A 23,708-nucleotide genomic window follows, 5' to 3' on the forward strand; every position below is an offset into this window, starting at 1 on the left:
GTCTCTGTGTGGCCCTTTGATGGACTGGTGATCCATCCAAGGTGTAGCCTGCCTCTTTCCCAGTGGCTGCTGGGATAGGCTCCAGACCCCCTCATGACCCGGCATTGGATGAAGAGGGTTTATAAGATGGATGGGTGGAAAAATTAGTAGAGTGGATATGATATGCTGTTGGCAGTAGATAAGACACCACTCTTTGTTGTGCCAGTTAAATCGATTATTACTGAAATTTCAAATGAGAAATGAACATGGCATTACCAACAAAAGCAGAACCACGTTGGACAGGAGGGTGCAAACATAAACAGGACTGATCATCTGCAATTAGACTGAATGTACAACAGGGTTTCTGACATAAGAAATCAAACTTGAGAATTACTTTGGCTTTCCATAAACTTGAACTGCATAAAGAAGTATGAAAAAAAGTTGAAGTAAACCATACATAAATCATGACTGTTGTCTTAGTTCCCTTAAAGTTGGAGTTATTAGTGGGTGAGACACTGAGCTGTCGACTCTTCCTTCCTTGTGGGATCAGAAAGCTATGTTCTTCAAATCAGCTGCAGAGAAGCAAAGAAGGTTCAGGCAGCTCTTAACAGAGGTAGTCCAAATCTTGGCATTAGTATTCAAAGTGAACTAAAAGTAGATATGAAGGCCATCTCAATCCACTTCAGAAGTTCATGTGCTTAAGACTCTAGCTTTGAAGAGCTGGAGAATTGAAAGCTATCTAAAGCTGGGTTTTGACCCATAGAGGAGAGGGAGGGAAGGTTAAAAAGGGAATGGGAGGATAGAAACGGAAAAGTAAAAGACAGGGAATCAGGACCAATCAGCCAGGTTGAAGACTTAAGGAACAAATGGGCAGATTAGCCAGTGAGCTAAACCGAGAAGGTGTGATTTAGTTTACAATGATGCAGAGATGAATAGCGACATAGGCCATTTAAAGAAATTCACATGTGGGAACAAGATTTAAGGATAAAGAGAGAAGAAGAGGAATATTCCTTAAACCTATAACTCAGTGGAATGTGTGACATGCAAGTCTTTGCCTCTCAGCATTCCTAAAGCCTCTAAAAGGGCTGGATTTGTGTGCGTGTGTACATGTATTTTTGTGTGTGTGATTTAATCTGTCGAGCTGTTTTGGGGGGATGCCCCCCCCACCACCACCACCCATGTGCTTGCAGGTCCTTTCTGCAGTGCCTGCACACTTCTTTACCCACCCCTCGAGTCTGCCTCAAAATCTTCCCTGCTACATCCCTTTCAAGTTCCTTTGATCTACACCCCAAAAACAAGCTCTAAAAATCCCCATATTTTGTCTTTACTTGTGGATTTAGAGGACAAAAAATGAGTCTGACAGAGAGTGCTGCAACCGAATTAAATGCACAGTGCTACAGAATGTTTGTGACACCAGTCTGCACATGTACTTAGAGATGCTTTATATCATGACTGGGCAAAATACGAATTACCATTACAGTTTTCACTACTGGAGAACTAACAAAAAACAACTAGGCAGTTGAAGCATAAATATATTTCTGCCTGTACTGAGTGACCATGAAAAGACCAAAAGCCAAGATGGGTGAAGTATAGAGGATGTTGAAACATAGTGATTGGTTAGGAAAGGGTGGAGACATTGGAGTTGTTGAATGGCACTGTAGGCCGTCTATCAGCTGGATCTCATGACAGCAGGGCCACCTCTCCCTGCTTTCTGCCCAGCATCCGCAGATCCTCTCATTTCCTGCAAGAAAATAAATCAGACCTTTATGGGCCCCGCCAAGTGTACTGCACCCCAGATGGATTATTAAAGGCACATATAACTCAAAGAGGCCACTGCCCCATGAGGGACGCCTGATCACAGCGTAACAGAGGAGGGATGGGTGGCTTAGCCTCTCCCACCTCCTCACCACCCACCAAGTCTGCTAGCCAGCCTGCTTGCCTGGCTGACAGCCATCCCTCATGGCTCACTGGCAAGAAATCTTGAGACCTTGTTTGTCTGTATATCTTCCCCTCTTGAGTCCTTACTGTCTCTTCTAGCTATCTTTTCTTGTCTTTTTTTTCTTTTTTACCCATCTTGCCAGACCTCTTGTCAACTCTTCTGCCATTAAGACTTCGCCCATCTTATTTAATCATTTAATCTCACCCAAAGCAAGCCAGCGTTGATGAGGTTTGTGGAAAAATATGCGCTGCTCTTCCTGTCATCTCTAAGACACTTAGATAGGACAATAGATGTTTTTCTTAGACGTTAACACAAAAGCATAAAATTTCATGTTAAATAAGCCTATTCTGCCATGACACACTTTGACTTGTTTTTCTTTTCAAAACACAGATAAAAAGGTAGCATAGAAATTAAGACATAGCGGTGAGTCCTCCTTTGCTGGCTTTCACTCACCTATGATTATTATAATGGCACCAATTAAATCTCACACAAAAGCCTTGTTTTCACTGACTGGAGTGTTTACAGTCTGACCTTCGGAGAACCACCTCTTTTAAGTCACAGTAGAAGAAAAAAACAACAGCATCCTGTGCCCTGGTGAGTCAGTAATTGCAACCACCAGTTAGACAAGAGCAACTCGACTTCAAATGCAGTTCACGCCATCAAGGATGTGAGTCAGACGAAAAGAAAAAAAGAGCAAACAAGAAGGGAACAAGGGAAAGTGGAATAGTGGGTGTTCAGTTTACAGGGTGCGGAGGAAAGACGAGTGAGAAGAGATTAGAGCTGGAAGAGGGGGGAAGAAGATTTAAGATGACTTGTGCCCTATAGTCTTTGTGTCAAGATGTCTGAGTCTGCCAAAGCTTATGCTCATTTGTCCCTACTTGTCGTACCCCAACCCCAATTCTGCTTATCAGCACTTATCCAATTTGAGTCCTTATGTCGTTTAGTAAAAAGTACCTCATATTTGTTTTTTTTTTCCTTCTTCTTTGTGCTTATATTTGTGCATGTGCATAGAGGATTGGGTCAGCTGTGGACGCCAAAGCTGTCTTGAGTATGTGTGTATTTCTATGTGTGTGAGCCCCTATGCATGCTTGTGTGTTTAAGCCCTGGCCAGGGAGATTCAGGAATTAGTAGAGATGAGCTGCTAATAGAGGAGGCAGTAATTGAAGTCTTTAAGAAAGTGAGAGGGGATTAATCCAAGTGAAATTAGAGCCACTGTCTGCTCCTGATGCACAGAGGGTGAGGCAGAGAGAGACAGAATGGGTGCGATAGAGGGAATGTGAGAGACAGCAGGAGAATGTGATGAAGCGTAGAGAAAGAAAACTGTAAATGAGGCCTTTTTGGGAGCTTGGAGGGATTATCCACCAAAAAGGGAAAAAAAAATCTCTTCTGGGCCTTTTTCCAGCCAAATGGCCTCAATTGGAAGACTGAAAGTGATTTAGAAAGTCTTGTTTGATACAGACACAGAGAAGACTATCGAGAGCAGAATTATCTGCCAGCCAATTGTTTGACTGTGAGTTTGTGAGGGGTGAATTACTAGGAACTTACTTTTGTGGTCCTTTCAGGTTGAATATATTAGACAGCATCAGCATGCACTGAACTAAGCACCCATCTGTCTTTTTTTCTTAATAATCACAGCTAGCTATTATTGTAAATTGTGAACAATAAAAATAAGAGTTACAGGTCCTGGGATTGATGGCGCCTCCTCAAATATTCTGAACACTGGAGGATTAGAGGGGAAGGAAGGGAGATCGAGACAGAGAAAGAAGGCCCTTTGATCTCCTTTTAATGGGCTTTATTGCCAAGCCAGAATTTTAGAAATGGAGCTCAGCTTCAAGGGCCAGTGGAGCAGCAGCAACAGTAGCAGCCACGTAGGCTACTAAAACTCTAACTTCTGCAGTCAGCATTAAACTTTACCACTACTGCATGAATCGTAAATCCATCCAAAAGAATGGAAGAATTTGGATCCGCTGGTGAGAAATGAGGGCAGCGAACGTAAGTGAGGCTTGAGCTCAAAGTAAAGAAATTTGCAGTACCATCACCATAGAAGGAAACCCTATTTTATTTTTAGATAATTCCACCTCTTTTAATTCTGGTTCTGTTGTTTAGAAAGGGCTTTAACTAGGCCAAGTGAGTCATAAGTAACTGAAACTTAAACTTTGGAATGAGTCCTCACTGCGTTATCTTAAATGGGTCTTATCAGGTAGACAGGCTCAATCTACTGTAGTAGATTATCCTTCTTTATCCTTCATTCTGAATGTGGAGACTGTCTTAAAACGTTCAACCTTGCAGAGCTGGGTAAAGAAGTTCAACAGGGTGGAATAGTGAGATGTTCACTGATGTCAGTGCCAGCAGAGATAAACCATAAAGTCAAAATTGGATGTTTAATAGATGTAACATGACACATGGATACAGTAGTAAGATAAAACGAGTCACAAAATGCATTGTACTTCATATCATCAGCAACTATATCTTATTATATTCTATCTAAGTTCCTGAGATTGATTTGCTTTAGGTTAATTTTTTGGATCATTTGATTAATGAGTTAATGTCATCCCTCACACAGTTCACACCTTCCCTTTTTCCTTCCCTTTACCAGCTTACGAAACATAGTTTCCCCTAACAGATCTGTCAGACTTACTCGGTTTGATTCATTAAGTTTTAAACTTCCTTGAGTTGTATCTGTTCAGTCTGTTCCAGGACAAACTTCCCACCCACATGCAACTTTCTGGTATTTTTCTAAAATACAGGTGCAGACTTTCTTCTACAGAGTGCTCTCATCAATTTAGAGCCTTTATTTTATGCACAGTTGATTCATTAAGTTCTAACACTCAACACCCTCTTCTATTCCCCTCCATCCTCTCAGGGCTGTCTGTCCCCTGGGAGAGATTGATGGTTGAGTGTGTTTGCTAGGCAGTGGCCACAGATTACAGCACACAGGCGCCTCTGGGGAGGGTGGCGGTTAATTGCCATTGAACCATTAATCATAGCAGCCTGGCCTTTCATTACTGAAAGGAATTAACATCAGTAGCCAGGAGACTGCAGCTATGGCCAGCCAGGACAATGATAAAGTTTGTTTTACTCAAAAATGATGTAAGACCGGTTCCTTTTCCTAGTTCTCACTGACTGTTATACACTGGAACAATTCAGTTAACATGGCAAAGCTTAACAAATACAAACTCTTTGTGTAGTCTGTACTTTTGCTTCAATTAACATGTAAACAAATAGGTTTGCAAATGCACTTCTCCGGTTCTTCATCTGACCATGAACAATAAAGCCACTCTGTCCCACAGCAGACATTGTACTTCCTACGTTTAGACGCACACTGTTGCCCCAAGTTAACTTGCAACTCTGTCTGTTTCAGCTCCAACAGAATCCCCATTAAGACCTAATCTTGGTGAGTCTGCATTTCATTACAGCTGTTATTTCTTTTCTTTTAATGTCATAAGTAATTACCCTATGAAAAGACATGGTATAACACAGATCGTATTTCACTGTGAGCATATGGTGTATTTGTTTAGTGGAGCTTCATGGGAAACATGCTGTTCTTCGTGACGACTTTGACTCCAGCCTCCAGGGAGAGTTAGACCCCAGCATTTGGTAGGTGAAAATGTTACACTCCTCTTGTGATCTTAGGGCGCAGTCGCTGTTACTACATACACCTGCAACACTCACCTTCATATGTTAGAACTCAATCTTCCCCTCTTTTCTCCTCTTCCCTTCTCTTCTTATAGGTCTGAGTGCAGCAACTGTGCAGTTGGCGAGCAGTGTGGAGTGTTGATGCATGGCAGAGCGGTCACGTTCTGTGAGCCCTTTGGAGAGCGAGAGCTGGTAAATGTTTGACCACACAGCAACCACTGTACATTTTATGGCCCATTGACCATACATCCAAAACAACCACTCAGCGGCCACAACCGCATCCACACTCAATTACAACGTGCTAGCTGTAACCACAACATAATGTCATCTTAAAGTGTCTTGGTGCTGTAGCAAAGAATAGGTAAAATAGGAGCTGTTTAATCACAGTAAAGGTATGGATAAAGCTTATTTTGCCATTTATTATACATTTGTTTTTTCTGAGCCATCAATAGAGAGAGCAAAATCTTAAAAAATCTGAAATGTGTTTGTCATATGTTCATTGCTAATGAATGAATGAGCGCCAGATTTTGAAGAAATAAGATTACACATGCATTTGGTGTGCCTGCATGTTGTTTGGCTCAGCTTGGCCAATCAGTGTTGACAGTCTCATTGTTTGCCATTGTTTATAGTATAAAAGGCCTGTTCAAGATAAAAAAAAAACATGTTTTACGATTTTCTTTCTTCTGATTTCATTATGTATATCAACAGGTTAAAACAAGAAATTATTGTATTTGTATGGTATTATTAGACGGTCATGATATCGTGCACAGTCATAATTGCTCATCTGCTCGTCATTTGTCCTCTTTCCGTTTCAACAAAGTTTATTTCAAACTCTTTATTCTGCTGTAAGAGATTAAAGCCAGTCCTCAGCAGAGAAATGTTTAATGCCTCGTGATGCTGGGAAACAAAGCAACAGCTTCTCTGATAAGCAGTTGGTTTGTCTGTCACTGTTCCAGATGTTTGATTGTGTTGCCTGGCAGCTCTTCTGTCGAGTGCAACAAAAATACGCAAAGAGAGACATATTTAAACATTTGAGGGATAAGTTAAAGCCTATTTACATTTCATGTATATTATCATTTTGAGGATATAAAGGGGACAAAATTCTTTACCAGCCTTGTCTTTAACACCCTAAACCCGCACCCCCACCCATCTCTGTTCATTATGTTACATATTTAGATTTTTTTAACACTGAAATATTTCCTATTTAAGATGTAACTTCCTTTTCATTTTCCATTCAGTCTTAATTGAACTCTAACTGTCTTGTGTATCCTCCCCAGACCACTGTATCTCTCAACACCAGCACGGCCTCAGTCCTGCAGTTTGCCCTGGGTGAGTATTAAATCTACACAAGTCTTGCATACAGACACTACATTAAGACCGACTTTGTGTAACAAGTTTATTTATGAGGTCTTTATTAATCTGTGTTAGATCTTAGCTCACAGTCTTGCATCCAGCAGTCATAGGAGGAACAGATTATACCTTTGTCAACCTCAGGAAATAGGCAGGTTTTCCCCAGTTACATGTCAGTAAACCTTCTGGTATACACAATATTTATGTGTCTCTTTCTCTATCTCACTGTCCTCCATCTCTGCCCCTATCACAGTAAAGAATGATTTACTATATTCTGGAAAGACACTGAAAAGGCCATGGCAGAGGTTTTAGAGGTGTTATATTTTTCATGTCCATTATATGCATCCAACACTTCTCATGGGAATACGGCACAGAGGAAATAAGAGCACCTAATGTAGAGTAATCCCTCCTTCTGTCTGGCTGCGCTCTCGTTTGAAGGTCATTAAAATGAGTTTGTGTTATGTTGCTGTAGTGTTGTGTAAGGAACAGTTCTGTAGAGTAGTGCTTTGACGTGACACCAGTTAATGCGCACTGTCTTGAGTGGGGATTGATTCCACACACCGTCACCTGATGTGGAAAGATGGGGAGAAAAGGGAATCGAAGGGGACAGATAGGGAAATACCTTTTCCCTCCATTAGAAGTCTTTGAAGCTGCCTTCTCCCACAGCACCAAAATGAACAAAAAGGACTCACACAACCAGATCCACTAACCGGCTGTAGGCTTTGGTAACTAAATGCTTTAGTTTGTCTTTTCCAGCTGCATCTTCTCTACCCATATCACACAGTTTCTTCTTCAGGTTTCTGAGTCTAGAAACACCATTTACAATTAATTTCCCATTTGGATGCAGGAGGCAGCTTGGGAGCATTTATTTGGATAAAGCCACCTTCCCCTATTGGCGAGCAGGAGATCATTGCCCTCCTGATAAAAATTCAGTTAATGATAAATAAAACTAACTTAATTAGCCATTTCTGCTATAGTTTAGAATGAACAATTAAATATGTCTGTCCTTTTTGTGTATTTACTTCCCCCAGGCTCAGGTTCCTGCCGGTTCAGTTACTCAGACCCCAGCATCAGGGTGTCTTACAGCCTAAATGGTAACGCCAACACCTCAGAAGACTGGATCACACTGGAGAAGATCAGGTCTTTCTTTCTCTCTTATCTTTTCCTTTTGCCTCATCCACAGTCCTTCCATCTGTTAGAAACACCCGCCCTCCCTTTTTCCCTCCTTCACACCTCCCCCTCTTAATTTGTCATTTCTCTCCTGTTTGTGTCCTGATGATCCACCTGCTTTTTAATCCCTCTCTCCTGTTCTGTCTGTGTTTTGTCAGCTTTCAAACAGGCATGATAAAATGACACTGTCTTCTAACTATGATATAGAGCTGCAGTATGTGGATGCTGTACTTTAGTGTAAACACTTGGACTTGTTCAGATATCTGGTTTTCTTACTCAGTGTTTTCACTGTGTGAATGTCTCTCCATGTATGGGCAATTTAGCCATATTGTTGTAGATATAGATTTTTTTCACATGCAAATATCTGAGACTTCATTATAAAACCACATAAAGCCACTACGCTCACATTGGCTCAGATCTGGATTTTGTGTGTTTCCCTCTTCTTTAGAGCTCCTACCAACAGCAGCACTGTCGTCCACCTGCTTCCCCTTCCACATTCCTCCAGAGCTGATGTTGTTCGCCTCCGCTGGTCTCAGGAGATTCCCCATGGCCCTCAAGGCTATGAGTCTTGCTGGGGGCTGGACAACGTGCTCCTGGTTAATGCCGGCCACAGAATCCCCCTGATGGAGGACAACTTGGATCCCCCAGACACTGCTAACTGGCTCTTCTTCCCTGGAGCTACTGTCAAGGTACACCAGTAAAACATGAGACATTTCTATGAATTCCGTTAAATTTACACTTGCATTTCCTTCAGCAATGTGCTTACTGTTAAATTGTATTAGAAAATCCAGTGATACATTAATGACGAGCTAATCTCACCAAGAACTTTAGAAAACTGTGAATGAACTTTCATGACTGTGAAGTGGAATGGTAATGAAAACTAAATACAATTATTTGCAAATCATTTAAAGATAAAGCAAATGTCGAAACAGAGAGACTTTTGTTTTCTTTTAGATAAGTGCTCATTTTTTATTTGATAGATAGAGACGATAAAATAAATTTTAAGCCTTTTTTTTTAATAATTGCTGGAATATATCACAATTTGTTAGATTAATGGGCAACAAGCCAGCAACATAAGATATAGATGGGTATAGATGGGTATTGAAATAGCATCCCAGTGAAATTCACCACTCTGTGAAAAACTGCAAGGGAATTAAGTTCAACAATGATATTGTTTATCCAAGAAATCTGGTAAATCATATATAGTTTCATCAAAGTATTTAGAGAATCCAGGTAAATATCTGCAGCAGAGACCAGGCTGATGTGGAGGCTGAATTTCTGGCCCTCAGGCAGCATTGCATTGATAGGAAATACAACACTGTCATGGTATTCACTGCATGGACTCTGGATATTGTTGTCAGTGACTAATACAGCTGAAATCCTTTGCCAGGCAACAAAGGGAAAACATTTTGCTTTCAGAACGACAAGAATTGGTGACCTCCGTTCTGAAATATGCAGAGTGTTGTTAGGAGAACAGTTGTAAATGTTTTTTTAAACAAGTTGATTGCAACAAATACACAATGAGCATAAATCAAAAATGGAAAAACATTCTCAGTTTCAAAATTTTACATAACAGTTGAAACAGTTTTCACTTTAACGTATAGTTTAAATTATGAGAAAATCTTTGAATTCTGAATTTATATTTGAATTTTACACAGCTTTCCAGCAGTTTTGGAAACAGGTTGGAAGAGAGAAACTTGCTGTTGCTTTGAAGATGTCGCCACATTTCTTAAGCCATGAAATGAAACCAGAATCAATATCATTACCATGTGGTGTGTTTAACCTTAGAGGAGAGGGGTAGTATGTTTTTTATAATTAGGATACCAATTTAAAAGTAATTTCTTCATGATATAAGTTCTCGCATGTCTTGTTATTGGTCAGCATGCCTGTCAGTCTGAGGGCAACGCCCTGTATTTCCACGGTGGTGAGGGTGCAGGCTACAGCTTTGCTTCCACCAGAGATGTTGATCTGCATCGAGAGGAGGGAAGGAGCTACTGGGAGGAAGACTTTGAGAGCCCACCTTTGAAGTAAGTCAGAGTGATGGTTTCACTTTATCTCCATTTTCTTTTCAGAGCAACTTCGATGAAAATAATATCATAACATTAATAATACATTACCAATGCACACAAAAACACGCTGAATACATGTTGTTGTTTTTATATATATAAAATCGATATAATATATAATATAATATAATATCCATATAATCTATATGAAACCGATCCGATACTGATACAGAAAACAGCGTGGAATTATGGTAACAAATGGTAAGTTTCATTGTGTAGAAAAGACTGGGAACATTCTTTTGTGCAAGGCAACATCAGACTTGACTTAAACATTTCTGTCCTATTTTTTTTAAAAACACATAAACAGATATAAATGTACTGAATTACTTATTTATTTAATAATTGTGCACCAGTAAAACAATCTCAACCATAACCATAAACCATAAATATATGACAAGTGTAACTGGTTCAGTCAGTGCAATTAGGAATTCAAAATCCAATGTAAAACAAAATATTAAATAATAAAGGAGCTGAAATTGAGAAAAAGAACATTAGCTTCACTAGCTTGGTTGGTTTATTACGCTTAAAAAATAAATAGCAATCAGCTCTATATATAGTTTAGTGCAAATGGGAATTAAAAATCCATTACAAAAACATGTTAATAAAACAATAGCTTCTCTAGCTTGGTAAAAAATAAAAAAATAAAAAATAAATCAGAGGTAGTCACAATTTAACAAGTTTTTTCACCACTAGAGGGGGCAGAAGGCCCTTGGATGAATGCCAATGTTGGACAGGACAAGGGAAAAAAAAATCGGCCGAGATGGATCGGCCCATTGTCACGATGCCTGATCTCGAATTTTCTTCGATTTTGGTACTGATATCCGATCCAAATATTGGACCCGTGCATCACTAATATATATATACATAAATGTCTCTGCTGCCAGACCATGGTTTTTGGTGAAAAAACATTGCTAATGCATAGCATAGCTACACCACAAATGATTTAGAGAGAGCCCAAAAGCATCTAAACTAAATTCAGAAAATGGATTTCTTAAATAGTGTATGATCTGTTTTTGTAGGCATATTGGATTTTAGAATCAGATGTATTAACTGGGAAATAGGACAGTTTACACAGTGGCAGGATACTGTCGATACTCATAAAGATAAACATTCAAGTGCTTTGACACTTGTCACTTGTCATATGTCATGTGATGAAACATGCTGTGCTGCACAAGTCACGCATGGGGCTGACACAGGTGAACGCCATACCTCTTATTGCTACGGAGATAGCAGTCCATCTGTTCAGAGTACACACACACTCTTATATGCAAACACACACTGGACAGCAGAGAGCAAGGAAGCGCTGTCTGATGTACCGCAGGAGGTAGAGAGATAAAAGCAAATAGATGATAGGTAGTGTTACTGCCAGAGAGTAATTAACAGGCTTCGTGCACCAGGTCTGTCAGTATGCGTTTTCATTAATGAGAAGGACCTCGAACAGAAGCAGGTTTCTACAGCAACTCCACGCCCTCACACCTCCCTGTTGCATGCCAGCATGCTGCATTGCATGCTTGCTCTCACCCATCAGACATCATGACCTGACACATGTTTGAATAGGCAGGGAGAATTTTTGTGATAATGACACACTTCACTAAGTGTTATTTAACCTAACGGCGGCTGTGACAGAAAACAGAGTACACAGTAAGAAAGGGAATGGGAGAGAAACAGAAACCAGGAGGGGAGACAGAGGAATACAGGAGAGGGCTGCCACACTGAGCTAACGTCTGTCAGGGTTAATGAGAATCCTGTCTACTGTGCAGAAATATGTGTCTGCACGTGTGTGCGTCCTGTGTAAGTTTCCTTCCAGGTGATTCATGCCTTATTCCTGGCAATGCATGTTTGTTTACCAAGGCATGATTTATAACAACTGTTTCTTCGCTTCGGTAATACTCAAGAGGGAGACGTTGTGTGAAAATGTCAAATTATAAAAACACAGGTTTGCATGCTGTACACTTGCATGCCCATATATGTAACGTAACAATGATTCATTCTAGATTAGAAAGGAAATTATCACTAATTACATTTTATTTGTATTCATCCTGTTAATTTCAGATTATTTTCTTCTTTAAACTTTTTGTTTAGAATGATTAAAAGTTTAAATTAAGTGTTTCCTTTAAAAGGCATTAAGGCTACAAACCATCTGCTCATTCTATTTGGTTCTTTAACTTGTTAGAAGTAACATGTGCCTGGGTTTGTATAGTTATTGATATTGTTGAAATGTTGCATTTGATTTAAATATTTGGTGTACACAGCCAGCCCACATTTTCCTGTTTTTTTTTATTCAGCTGGGACATAGAGGGAGCTGTCTATGGGACTAAGTGTGGAGAAATTGAGTCGGGAGCAGCGCTAGTATTTGAGAAAGAGGGTCGGAGGAGAGTGTGCACCCCCTACTTTGACACTACATCATATGGAAACCTCCGCTTCCACTTTACCATGGGTATGTTAGTTATTAAGCGCAAACAAACAGCAGATTTAATTAATGCATTACACTGTGATTTCCTAGTTCTTTGCTATGACTTCATCAGTATTTTGACATTTGTGAATCAACTTAGGTGTGTTTTTGTTCAGGTGGTGGCGACTGTGACCCAGGAGAGTCGCATGAGAACGATGTGATTGTATTTGGGAGGTCGGAGGGCAGGAGGGAACGTGTGGTGCTCGACACTCTTCCTTACTCTTCTTACAGGGTGAGATACAACACCCTCCATACCAGGAGATGACCATGTCAATTAACTTTTGAATTGCTGTTGTATGATTTTTTTTCTTTTTTCATGAAAACATGATGAACTGCTGAACCCAGGTCATTCACATTTTATTGCAACATCAAAATCGATATAATTATATTTATAGAAAACCGGAGCTATTAGTTGATCATTCGATTGGCTGCATTTGAATATATTCTGCACTGGTTGATTAAATCAATCAGTTATTTTTGTATAATTTTGTATTCTTAAAATGTGTTGTAGTTATTATAGTTATTTCCTTCTCTGATGGATTTGCCCTTTGTTCTCCTCTTCATTCCTCTCTTAGACACCTGCAGTGGTATCGGTGGCGCTGCCATCTGAGCTACAAACGCCAGTCACCCAGTTTTGCCTGGAGCAGCGGTCGCATGGCGGAGCTCACCGTCACGTGTGGGCCGTGGACTTTATGCAGCTGCTCCCTGTGCTGCCTGGCACCCACACGCACGTTGCTCAGTTCTCCATTAACCTTGGCTGTGGCTCCTACCAGCCTGCCAACAGGTGTGATACTTTTTCAACTTAGTTTGGCAGTGGTCACTTTTTTTGGTCAAATTGATTAATTTGGACAGCCACACAGGAAACTCCAACATGCTTGGTTACTTAAATTTTGTGTTAAAATGTATAGCTGCAGCACACCTGGAAAGACAAAATGCTGCAATACCTCTAAACAGCAAAACCTGGAGAAAGCTAAATCTGGTTTGTCTCTAAGTTCAATGAGTTTGAATTTCAAGCAGCTGCTGTCCTTTGAAGCAGTAGATCTATTCATTTCTGGAATGCAGGTTTAACATTTTTTCATTTTTAGTTAGTTCAAAGAAGCTCTCTGCTACGAGCTGAGAATCGATTTGTGTTGATAAGATTGTAAGAGAAGATGTTTTTCCTTTCTTTCCATTAGCGTGAGCCTGGAGTTTTCTTCCAACCTTGGTCGTTCCTGGTCTCTCCTTCACACAGAGTGCCTGCCTGAGCTTTGTGCTGGACCCCATCTACCTCACAGCACCATCTACTCCTCTGACAACTACAGCGGGTATAAATGAGTTTGCACATCCACATGTGCTTCAGTGTGTTTGTTAGTGGGCTTCTTGTTTGTAATAACATATTGTATTTTGTCTCCTCAGGTGGACCAGAATCTCTATTCCTCTGCCCAATGCCGCTCTGACAGAGACTACCCGGTTTCGCTGGAAGCAGTCTGGCGCTGGAGCAGGCAACATGTGGGCCATAGACAATGGTAAAAACTACATATAAAGGTCATGTGGTTCAAGGTTTTTTTTTTTAAACAATTTTTTTAAGTAATGCTTAAGATTTAAAAAAAATGTTCCAATAAGAAAGATAAATGCCTTTGGGAGTCTCCACCCTCATTGTCCTCACTGTCTACATTACTGCTGCCAGTGGAATAATGTAGACAATGAGGTGAGGTAATACAATTGAAATAGGTGGAAGTATAGAAGCAATATGAGTAAAGATAATTGTAACTGTGCTGAAGGTGACATAACTGTCTCCAAATGTCATGGAAAAAACATGATTTCTGTTTTCTCCGTCAACAAAGTTGTTTATTCTAATGGAATAAAATAGAAAAAGAATACATTCAAACTCACCAACATTTTATTGTAAGTAAATGCAGAAAAAGCTTCTTTACAGTAAAGATTTTATTCTCATCTTTGTTTCTTTTTAGTGTATATTGGCCCAGCTTGCCTTCGTTTCTGCTCTGGAAGAGGACATTGTTCCCGCACAGGCTGCAAGTAATGCTCCACATCTTATTACACCAAATAAATCCAAAATGTCGCTGCTCCTCCGCTTAATGCCTTACAGCACCAATCACCACTCAGAATGAATCAAACTGTATTATCCCTATGATTTATTAATGGATTTTCATTATCTCTGTCTTCTTTTTCTCATTTATTATCTTTCTGTCGTCTTCTCCCCTCCTTTGTCTCCAACACCCAGATGTGACCCAGGCTTCAGTGGTCCAGCTTGTGAGCTTGCGTCCCAGACCTTCCCAGCTTTCCTATCGGAGGGTTTTTCCAGCCCACGCCTCTCCTCGTACCACAGCTTCTCCTCACTTCGTGGGGCTGAAGTCAGCTTTGGCTGTGGTGTGCTTGCCAGCGGCAAGGCTCTAGTTTTCAACAGAGACAGCAGGAGGCACTTGGTCACTGCTCCACTAGACAGTTCCCAGGCCAGGTAAAATTAGTGCTTATATAGAGTGGAGTGAAAACAAACTTCTTTTACATGTACAAATTTGAGTATAGTCATCAGGGAACGTGCACCCGCACTTTTGTGCAAACTGTACAGATTTTGATTCTACCGATTTAAAGATAAGATTACTTTGTTTCTTTACACTTGACTGATATTGCAAATGTTCCAGCCGGCCATCTATCCTTTCTCCTGCTTTGTCCATTTGTGTCTCTCATACTCTGTACACATACTTGGAGCAGAATTGTGATCATGGTGAGTACCTCAGATTAGGGACGACATTGAAGTGGGGGTGAAAATGTGGGAGATGGAGAGGCTGCAATGTAGTTAGATTTGGCATCTGTGTTAGATTGATTATGCCTCTATGTGTGCCACCTGATGACCATATTCAATGCCAGTTTCCTGGCTGATAGAGTGAACAGCTGCCCGAAAGAGCAAACTGCATTGCTCATGAAAGCTCAACCAACCAAGGACAGAGAACTGGGTGAGGGGTTACCAAAAGCCTATCGTAGATGATGGAAGTCATGATTACGTTTACTTCTCCTCATTTATCAATCTACCCTTTTCTATCGGTCTTGTTTGTACACAATGTCTGTCTTAACCCCTGTTCCCGTTCAACATTCAGGAACAACTGTATTAGTATCCCCGCTACTTGTTTTTTAATCTTTTTTGGTTTCTTGCTTTGATCTCCTGCAGGTACCTACAATTCACTCTTCGGCTGGGTAGTCGTAGCATCCTGAGCTCATGTCCTGCTCCGGATCAGCCGGGAGAGGGTGTTCTGCTGCATTACTCCTCAGACAATGGCATCACTTGGACCTTGCTGCGGCACTACGCATACCAAGGCTTTCATGAGCCAAGGTATGTTTTCTGCTTTGAACATTTACATGTACAAGGTGTTTATGTGAGTCTCTGTACACAGCCTTGTATAGCTAGGATTCAATATGGACACTAAGACTCCTTAAACACTCTAATTTGTCCTTCTAATGGTTTTCTTGAGATGTAAGCTGCAGGGACCAATTGAGTCAGTTAGTGACATCTGTGTGTATAATGAAGATCAAGTGGTTTGGGCGCCAGCATTTTTATTCTTGAGCCTCTTTGTCTCTGGAAAATTCAGAGAGGCACAGTGTGACATGATCTGCTGTATTTAATATTCCTGGTTATACTGCTCATGCTTTGTGTAACTCTAAGAAATGCTGTTCAAATGTACATTACGTCCAAATACCAGAATTTGTTTGTGTAGGCTTTCAGTCCAAGTCAGAATCTGAGTCACTGTTCAGGCAGCCTGTGTGATTAATTCCAACTGACCTGCTGGGCTTGTGCTGTGTGTGTATACAGTGTATATGTTGGTGTTCTTGTCCTTATGACACATGCTCTGTTTATGTTTTGCACATTTTCTAACAGGTGTCAATAAGAGGAGTGATCAAAGCAAAAAATGTATAAATCCATCTCATAATGTCAAATGGGTTGGATAATTTCCCAGTACCCATACTTTTTTTGCGTATTTTCCTTAAACCGTAACTGTTTAACTTGTTTGTGCCTTTTAAAAATGTCCAACAACTGCCTTAGAGTAAGAAAATGAACCATCTCCTTCCTCATAACCAGGATTGTGTCAGTTGAACTGCCCTCTGGAGCTCGTAAGTTTGGAGTGCAGTTCCGCTGGTGGCAGCCGTACCATTCCGGACGTGGTCACGATGTGTGGGCCCTGGATGAAATCAGCATGACCTCTGTGCTTTTCAACACCATTAGTCTTGACTTCAGCAATGTTCTGGATGTCACCCAAAGTCTTGGTTTTTATCTTGGCCATGTTCAACCCTACTGCCAACATGACTGGACTCTCAGGTATGGTCCTCTTATTGTTTGGCAGTGACATTGAAAATTGAAGGTTTTAATTTGTCAACCATTCCTTGCAGGGTTTTATTTTGATATTTCAATATGTTTTCATTATTTCCACAAATAAATTTGTGCTTTTTTAAAAAAAATTTGTATACACAGCAGATTTAACATGGTTTGACACAGCATCTGATATACATTCTTATATCTCCTTTTTTTTAACGTTATACTCCAGTTTCTCTGGTGAGCCCAGCCCTGGTTCCAGTATCCGTTATGTGGAAACTCAGTCAATGCAAATCGGAGCATCCTACAGTCTGCAGTTCTCACTAGTTATGGGTTGTGGCCGTGAGCCCTCCCCTCACATTGACACTCAGGTCCGCCTGGAGTTCTCCACCAATCACGGCCTCACCTGGCACCTGGTGAAGGAGGTAAGGAGATTGTTAACATCCCTTTAGTTTTAATAGCCTCTGCACACCTTAAATTATGTTTGGAATTTTACCAGTCATCCGGGAGCGGGACAAGGAAATAGAATTTATTCATGATGATTATAATCAGGAGTTTTGATTTACCGATTATAACCACTGTACAAGTATGTAAATAATGTCCTTAAATGTAGCATTTTGTCTCAAATGAGAAATGATCCCAATTAGTTGCAATCACTCTACTATTAGCGAATACATGGCTGTACTCAAATCAGCTAGCAGATTATGTTGCCATGATTTAACAAAGATTTTCTATAATGGTAACTGTCAAATACATATTCATAAGGCACTAAAATATCTGCCAAGATTTTCATTGCTTTTGTAATTGAATAGGCCAAAATGACTCCTCTATCAGTGAATTTTCTCTAATTCTCCCATGTGCTTAAAAGTATAGTCATCTGGCAAGTGTGGATTGTAACTTATTAAATGTTTTGTATTGTTAATCCTTGCTGATCTTCCAGCATTCAAGGTCAGAGATAATTTAATCCTGCTTCACAGTTTTATATGCATATATTGAGCAGGTAATTAAGCCTTATCTGCTGTGTGATGTTCTACCACAAAACACAACCAACATTAAAATAGATTATTCTGAGAAATCAGAGTTCAGTAGTTAACCCCCACACTGATTTCACAAAAGCAAATTATATCATAAAGAATCCCCTCCTTTATCTTTACTTAGGCCTGTTTACCTGGCATGCCCAGCTGCTCCGAGTTTACCGCTCCCAGTGTCTACCATCCATCAGAGTTCAAAGACTGGAGACGCATCACGCTGTCTTTGCCTCAGAAGACATGGTAAGTACCTAATGCACATGCAGTGTTCAATAGATACAGAAGAGAAGATGCTCAAATGGCCCTGTGGGATCAAATGTTTTTCTGATCTTTGTTTCGTGTTGTTTTTTTTTTAGTTAAAGAGCAAAATACGCTTTGAAAGTAGTTAGATCCATAACGTAAAACTGAAAAAGAAAAAAATGTATGCATGCATATCCACATATAGACACACACATCCATCACACAAACCTTTCCATGCACAGCTAAGTACGTGTGTACCATCCACTCCACATCAAACACGAGAAAGAACACAAGAGCAGGTTCAGTTCATAGCTTTTAATAAGAACTAGCATATATGTCACATTTTCCACGACACAATTTTAATACACACAGCAATAAGAGAATTTCCTCCTCAAGCCGCCTGATGCACAAAACTCAGCCCCAAGTCTTGTTAATACAGGTACCTGTAGCCAATCAAATTTTTGTTGTGGTTATGGTCTGGTAGGTTTTTATTGAGATCAAAGGAATTCACATTTATTTAATAAGTGTCAAAAAACAGCTTCTGGACTGTTTACATCCCGTATGCAATCAAAAATAAAACAAAAAAGCAGTATGTGTGAGTGTGTGTGTGTATTAATACAAATTCACTGCAGACCTTTTCACACATGAGAGAACTTAACAACCAGAATCACTGTTTATTACCTCCGATTATAGTGATGACACCACATCCATGAACAATCATTGTACAGGGAAGGATTTTCCCATCTTTATTGCCAGACACATTTACAGCCACCATCTGTTTCTGCGTTTTTTTTCTCCTTGTGCCTGTTGTTGCTACACTAATCTGGAGAAGTATCCCAAACAGGTTATCTTATGATATGGAAGGCTGCATGTCTATAACGCCAGCTGCATGAGCTGGTCTTATCTGGCCAGCATGGTTGTGTTCATACAAACTTATCCAATGATACAATAGTCAGTCTATCAAATACGTGTTTTCCAAATTGAATACAGAAACATTTACTATGTTGCAGTAGCAGTAGGTATTGCAATCGGCTTACGAGATTTAGTAGTTGAAGAATGTTTGGGTTACAGGGTTGAACAGAACAGTAACATACCGAGCCAGTCACCCTGAACCACACATTATAAATAATTGTATAGTTACAGCCTCAGCACATATATCAACTCAAATAATCACAATAAACCTTCTACACTCAGCACTATGACCTCCACCTTCATTTAATTCTGCTCTCCCAGCTCCTAAATAAAGGGGGGGGGTTCAATCTCCTGCCAACTGTGAGAGAGGTCAGAGGGTCATGGCAGGTAATGATAATAAAACAGTCGTGAACGAGGTAGTCTGAGCTGAAATGGGTCACCAAAGCGGCAGACAAGGAGACATCTCTGGTATATAATCCCTAATACACCTGACTATCTGCAGTAGTTTCTGCTGCCATTCATCACTGCTGCACATACAGCAAACATCAAACACCCACACAGACGTGTACGCACACTGCACACACATTCATATCCACAGCCTATTTTTAACAGATATAATGTGACGATGACATTGGCCTTACTCTGGCATTATTTCACACAAGCCCACATACATGTGTTAAAGCTAATCTTTATCCTCCAGAACGTTAAATCCACAGACATCTGTCCCCATAGAAAGAGTAGATAAAAACTTAATCTTGGAAATGTAACTGTAAATGCAGATGGAACTCAAATTTTCCTGAGCAGTCAGTCACACAAAGGTATTGTCATTTTTTCTTTCATTCACAGTTTTATGATTACGAAATATTTAAGATTACCAATGGCTGGAGTTTATGTGTGTGTGTGTATGTACTTTCTGTGTTCAGGTCCAGTGCAACACGATTCCGATGGATCCAGAACTATTACGGAGAACAAGATGAATGGGCCCTGGATGACATCTACATCGGCCAGCAGTGTCCTAACATGTGCCATGGACATGGCTGGTGTGATCATGGACATTGCAGGTCAGTCCTTTCACTTAGACCTATAGCTGTCCTTTGATAGCTGTGTTTGTGTGATCAAGCATAAAAGACACATTTTTTCTTACAGGTGTGACGATGGCTTCTCTGGTACTGACTGCCAGCCGTCCTCCCCTCTCTCATCAAGTGTACTCTCTGACTTTGAGTCCCAGGATGCACTGCTGGCCACATGGCAAGAGGTGATTGGTGGAGAGGTTGTCACACCTGACATGGGCTGTGGGGTAGTCTCATCTGGATCATCTCTGTACTTCAGCAAGGTAGGTTAACTACAAGATTAACTTTTTCTTGAAAGATTTTGTCTGTTGTTTTGTTGTGTTTTGCCACATGTGTTTGTGGGATTATTTTCATCTCAATTCCAGATTCATATAACGACATGCAGTAGACCCTTATTAAAGATGTTTTATTTCTTTATGGGTTTACAAGAAAGAATTGCAGCACGTGAATCTTGTCATTGTTTCTGTGTGGTTTGGCACACATCTAGATTCTGATTAAACATGTGGTTGATTTGTGCTATTAAAATAAACAGCAAAGAGGATTGGGCAAAGTTGGCATTGTCTGATTACTCTCTCGTATTTGCTGCCAAAAACATCTTCCCTCTGAACCCTTAATTACCTTGAGTCTGTGAGTGCCTTACTATAGCTCTCTGCAGTTCATGATTCTGATTGGATTGACTAGATGCACAATTCTCAGGCAGCTGCACATCTGTTGTCACACTTTATGGCAGCCTCAACATCAGCGCTCACAGCTGGAACTTTTGTCAGGAAGTAGCTTCTCTACTTATTCCAAGTCTGTATTCAAAGGTGTTTACAACAGGGAGCCTCCATCTGAGGTGTTTCACAACAGAAGCATTCAGTATTATGTTTTAACCAAATTTTGCAAATGTTTACGACACACTGTATCTTCTGGCTATTATTTGCAAAAAATAACACACTGTACAATATATCCAGCAGCTTTTAAATGATTGACCCTGACCTAATCTGTATGAATCTATGTGCATGTTGTTGTCAGGCTGGACTGAGGCAGCTTGTGAGCTGGGACCTTGACACTGAATGGGCAGAGTTTGTGCAGTTCTACCTGCGGGTAGGTGGAGACTGGGCGGAGTGTAACCAGGCAGACAGCAGGGAGGAGGGAGTGCTGCTGCAGTACAGTAATGATGGAGGCATTAGCTGGGGCCTCATTGCTGAGATGTACTTTACGGACTTCACTAAGCCTCGGTGAGAAACCTGAAAGAGAAAAAAAATCAGTTTTCACTGTTTATTGTGAAATAAACATGTCTGCAACCTGTCTCCTTCCTTTAACAGCTTTGTTCATTATGAGCTTCCTTTGGCCTCTAAGACACCTTCCACAAGATTTCGTTGGTGGCAGCCTCTTCACTCTGGGGAGGGGTATGACCAGTGGGCAATTGATGATGTCATTATTTTGTCAGAGAGGGAGAAACACATCATTCCCATGGCCAATCCTACCCTACCACAGGTCAGGAATCAGCCTCAGTGGTTTTTCCAATAACGTCAAATCTGTGCTCTTACCTCATGCAACAGCCTTCTTTGAAAATGTCAGCCAAACTAAAATGATTTTTAAATGATGATTAAAGTCAGCACTTTAATGTCTTTTTATGTCAAGAAAAATATACAGAATAGCAGATACTGATAAATATTAACACATAACAGAACAGTAAAACTCTAATGCTTTTTTCTGTACAGAACTTTTATGAGAAGCCAGCGTTTGACTACCCTCTGAACCAGATGAGTGTTTGGCTGATGTTGGGTAATGAAGGTATGGAAAAGGAAAACAACAACAGCTTCTGTGCACCAACTCCCTCTGCGATGGTATTTGGGCGTTCTGATGGAGACAGGGTGGCTGTCACCAGGGACCTGGCCCTTCGCCCAGGTTACACCCTTCAATTTAAAGTAGGTGAAATTTAGAAGGCACATTAACATTGAACAATTTGAGTGACATAATGCTTTTTTTTTTTTTTTAAATTACATTGCTTTTGTGACCTATCTACCCCTAACTCTTTCTCTTACTAGCTGAACATAGGCTGTGAATCAGAGTCCAGCACGTCTGCCCCAGTCCTGCTGCAGTACTCCCATGATGCTGGTCGCACCTGGGCCCTGGTCAGAGAGGGCTGTTACCCAGGAACCCCAGGGGCAGGAATATGTGAAGGCAGTGGTCGTGAGCTCAGAGAACCTACAATCTACAACACTGGGGACTATGAACAGTGGACCAGGGTCACTGTGGTCGTACCTCGAAATGTTGCAGCCAGGTAGTTATGGTAACAGACAAGTAATTAGATCAAAACAGGTGCCAGAAGCCATTTTCACACATGAACATCGTAGATGAGAATGTGTGGACAATCTGGTCCGGTCTTTTACCACAGTTGCTGTTTACACAAGCATATCACAATGGGAGGCTTTCTGCTTGAGATTTGTTCTCCTTGCTGAAGGGAGTTTGGGAAAATGACTTTCTAGAGTGCACAAGCGGTAGCAAGTGATGCAAAAACTACACTGTGTGTAGTTTTCGTTGTGTTTTCTTTGCGACATGTTGAGAATAGCAAATGGAACTCTTCACTGTGTTGATTACTGCTTGTACACACACACACACACACACACAATAGTGGAGAGCAAGCAGAAAGCAGCTTACAGGTCAGCAGAAAGGACAAACTCTCACAAACAGACACACATTTGCACAACGGCAGCAAATGCTCCGGAATGTTTGCTGAAACATTCTTAGTTTTTCTGACCTGCTGATGTTCCAAAGATTTTACTAAGGGGCTGGGTGGGAAATCTCAGTGGGCATTGTGTTCTTATGTGAAAGCGGCGTTAGTGTTTTGGCATTGCATTTTTTAGACTGAGAATTTTTTAGAAGCTGCTTAATTGTGTCCTCCTTATTGCATCATTTTCTAACCATCACATCTTCTCTCTTCCCAGTAAAACCAGGTTCCGTTGGTTCCAGGAGAGTAGCCTGTACCGGGATGCCCCACCTTTTGCATTGGATGGTGTCTACATCTCTGAGCCCTGTCCAAATCACTGTGGGGGGCATGGTGATTGCATCTCTGGGGTCTGCTTCTGTGATATGGGATACACAGGTAGTGCACAGTGACAGCAAAGGAAGGAAAACTGAGAAAACAAAATACCTCATTGTGTCTTCATATTTCACTGTTCTCTCACTTTTTCATAGTGGAGCAAGATAGTTGTGTCCCATCTGTAGCCAGTCCCACGGAGCTGACTGAGGGTTTTGAGGGGAAGCTGAGTCCACTCTGGCAGGGCATAAGTGGGGGACAAATTGGAGGGGGCTGTGGCATTATTGGTGAGGGTAAAGCTCTTTACTTCAGTAGCCCTGGACGGAGAGAAGCACACACAATGCCTCTAGATACTACCAACACACGGTGAGAGGAATATTCCTACAAATTTTGGATATTTAATCACTGTGTTGAATTTCTGCAATATTAGATCCAGTTTTGTTGTTTCCACACAGGTTGGTTCAATTCTACATCCGAATTGGCAGCAAGAGTTTGGGGCCCACCTGCACCAGGCCACGTTCCCGCAATGAAGGTAATATTC

The 23,708-nt window shown here is 40.8% G+C and overlaps 1 protein-coding gene across 4 annotated transcripts in view; it reads left to right on the forward strand.

Moving 5' to 3' along the window:
* Positions 1 to 23,708, forward strand: part of LOC140307286 (reelin-like) — a 92,321-nt gene that overhangs the window by 50,553 nt on the left and 18,060 nt on the right. For all 4 annotated transcript variants that reach the window (XM_072386093.1, XM_072386094.1, XM_072386091.1 and 1 more), the window contains exons 5-31: positions 5,280 to 5,312; positions 5,437 to 5,515; positions 5,650 to 5,746; positions 6,832 to 6,883; positions 7,936 to 8,044; positions 8,523 to 8,763; positions 9,956 to 10,101; positions 12,426 to 12,577; positions 12,709 to 12,824; positions 13,168 to 13,376; positions 13,768 to 13,896; positions 13,988 to 14,097; positions 14,542 to 14,608; positions 14,814 to 15,047; positions 15,756 to 15,917; positions 16,662 to 16,898; positions 17,125 to 17,317; positions 18,051 to 18,163; positions 19,996 to 20,133; positions 20,219 to 20,405; positions 21,157 to 21,362; positions 21,450 to 21,621; positions 21,849 to 22,055; positions 22,176 to 22,411; positions 23,076 to 23,233; positions 23,326 to 23,533; positions 23,623 to 23,699. In XM_072386093.1, coding sequence (XP_072242194.1) covers positions 5,280 to 5,312; positions 5,437 to 5,515; positions 5,650 to 5,746; positions 6,832 to 6,883; positions 7,936 to 8,044; positions 8,523 to 8,763; positions 9,956 to 10,101; positions 12,426 to 12,577; positions 12,709 to 12,824; positions 13,168 to 13,376; positions 13,768 to 13,896; positions 13,988 to 14,097; positions 14,542 to 14,608; positions 14,814 to 15,047; positions 15,756 to 15,917; positions 16,662 to 16,898; positions 17,125 to 17,317; positions 18,051 to 18,163; positions 19,996 to 20,133; positions 20,219 to 20,405; positions 21,157 to 21,362; positions 21,450 to 21,621; positions 21,849 to 22,055; positions 22,176 to 22,411; positions 23,076 to 23,233; positions 23,326 to 23,533; positions 23,623 to 23,699 — 4,068 coding nt within the window. The remainder of the gene's footprint in view (positions 1 to 5,279; positions 5,313 to 5,436; positions 5,516 to 5,649; positions 5,747 to 6,831; positions 6,884 to 7,935; positions 8,045 to 8,522; positions 8,764 to 9,955; positions 10,102 to 12,425; positions 12,578 to 12,708; positions 12,825 to 13,167; positions 13,377 to 13,767; positions 13,897 to 13,987; positions 14,098 to 14,541; positions 14,609 to 14,813; positions 15,048 to 15,755; positions 15,918 to 16,661; positions 16,899 to 17,124; positions 17,318 to 18,050; positions 18,164 to 19,995; positions 20,134 to 20,218; positions 20,406 to 21,156; positions 21,363 to 21,449; positions 21,622 to 21,848; positions 22,056 to 22,175; positions 22,412 to 23,075; positions 23,234 to 23,325; positions 23,534 to 23,622; positions 23,700 to 23,708) is intronic.

This window comes from Leuresthes tenuis, unplaced genomic scaffold, assembly GCF_036924035.1.
Source record: "Leuresthes tenuis unplaced genomic scaffold, fLeuTen1.0.hap1 SCAF_5, whole genome shotgun sequence".
NCBI lineage: Eukaryota > Metazoa > Chordata > Actinopteri > Atheriniformes > Atherinopsidae > Leuresthes > Leuresthes tenuis.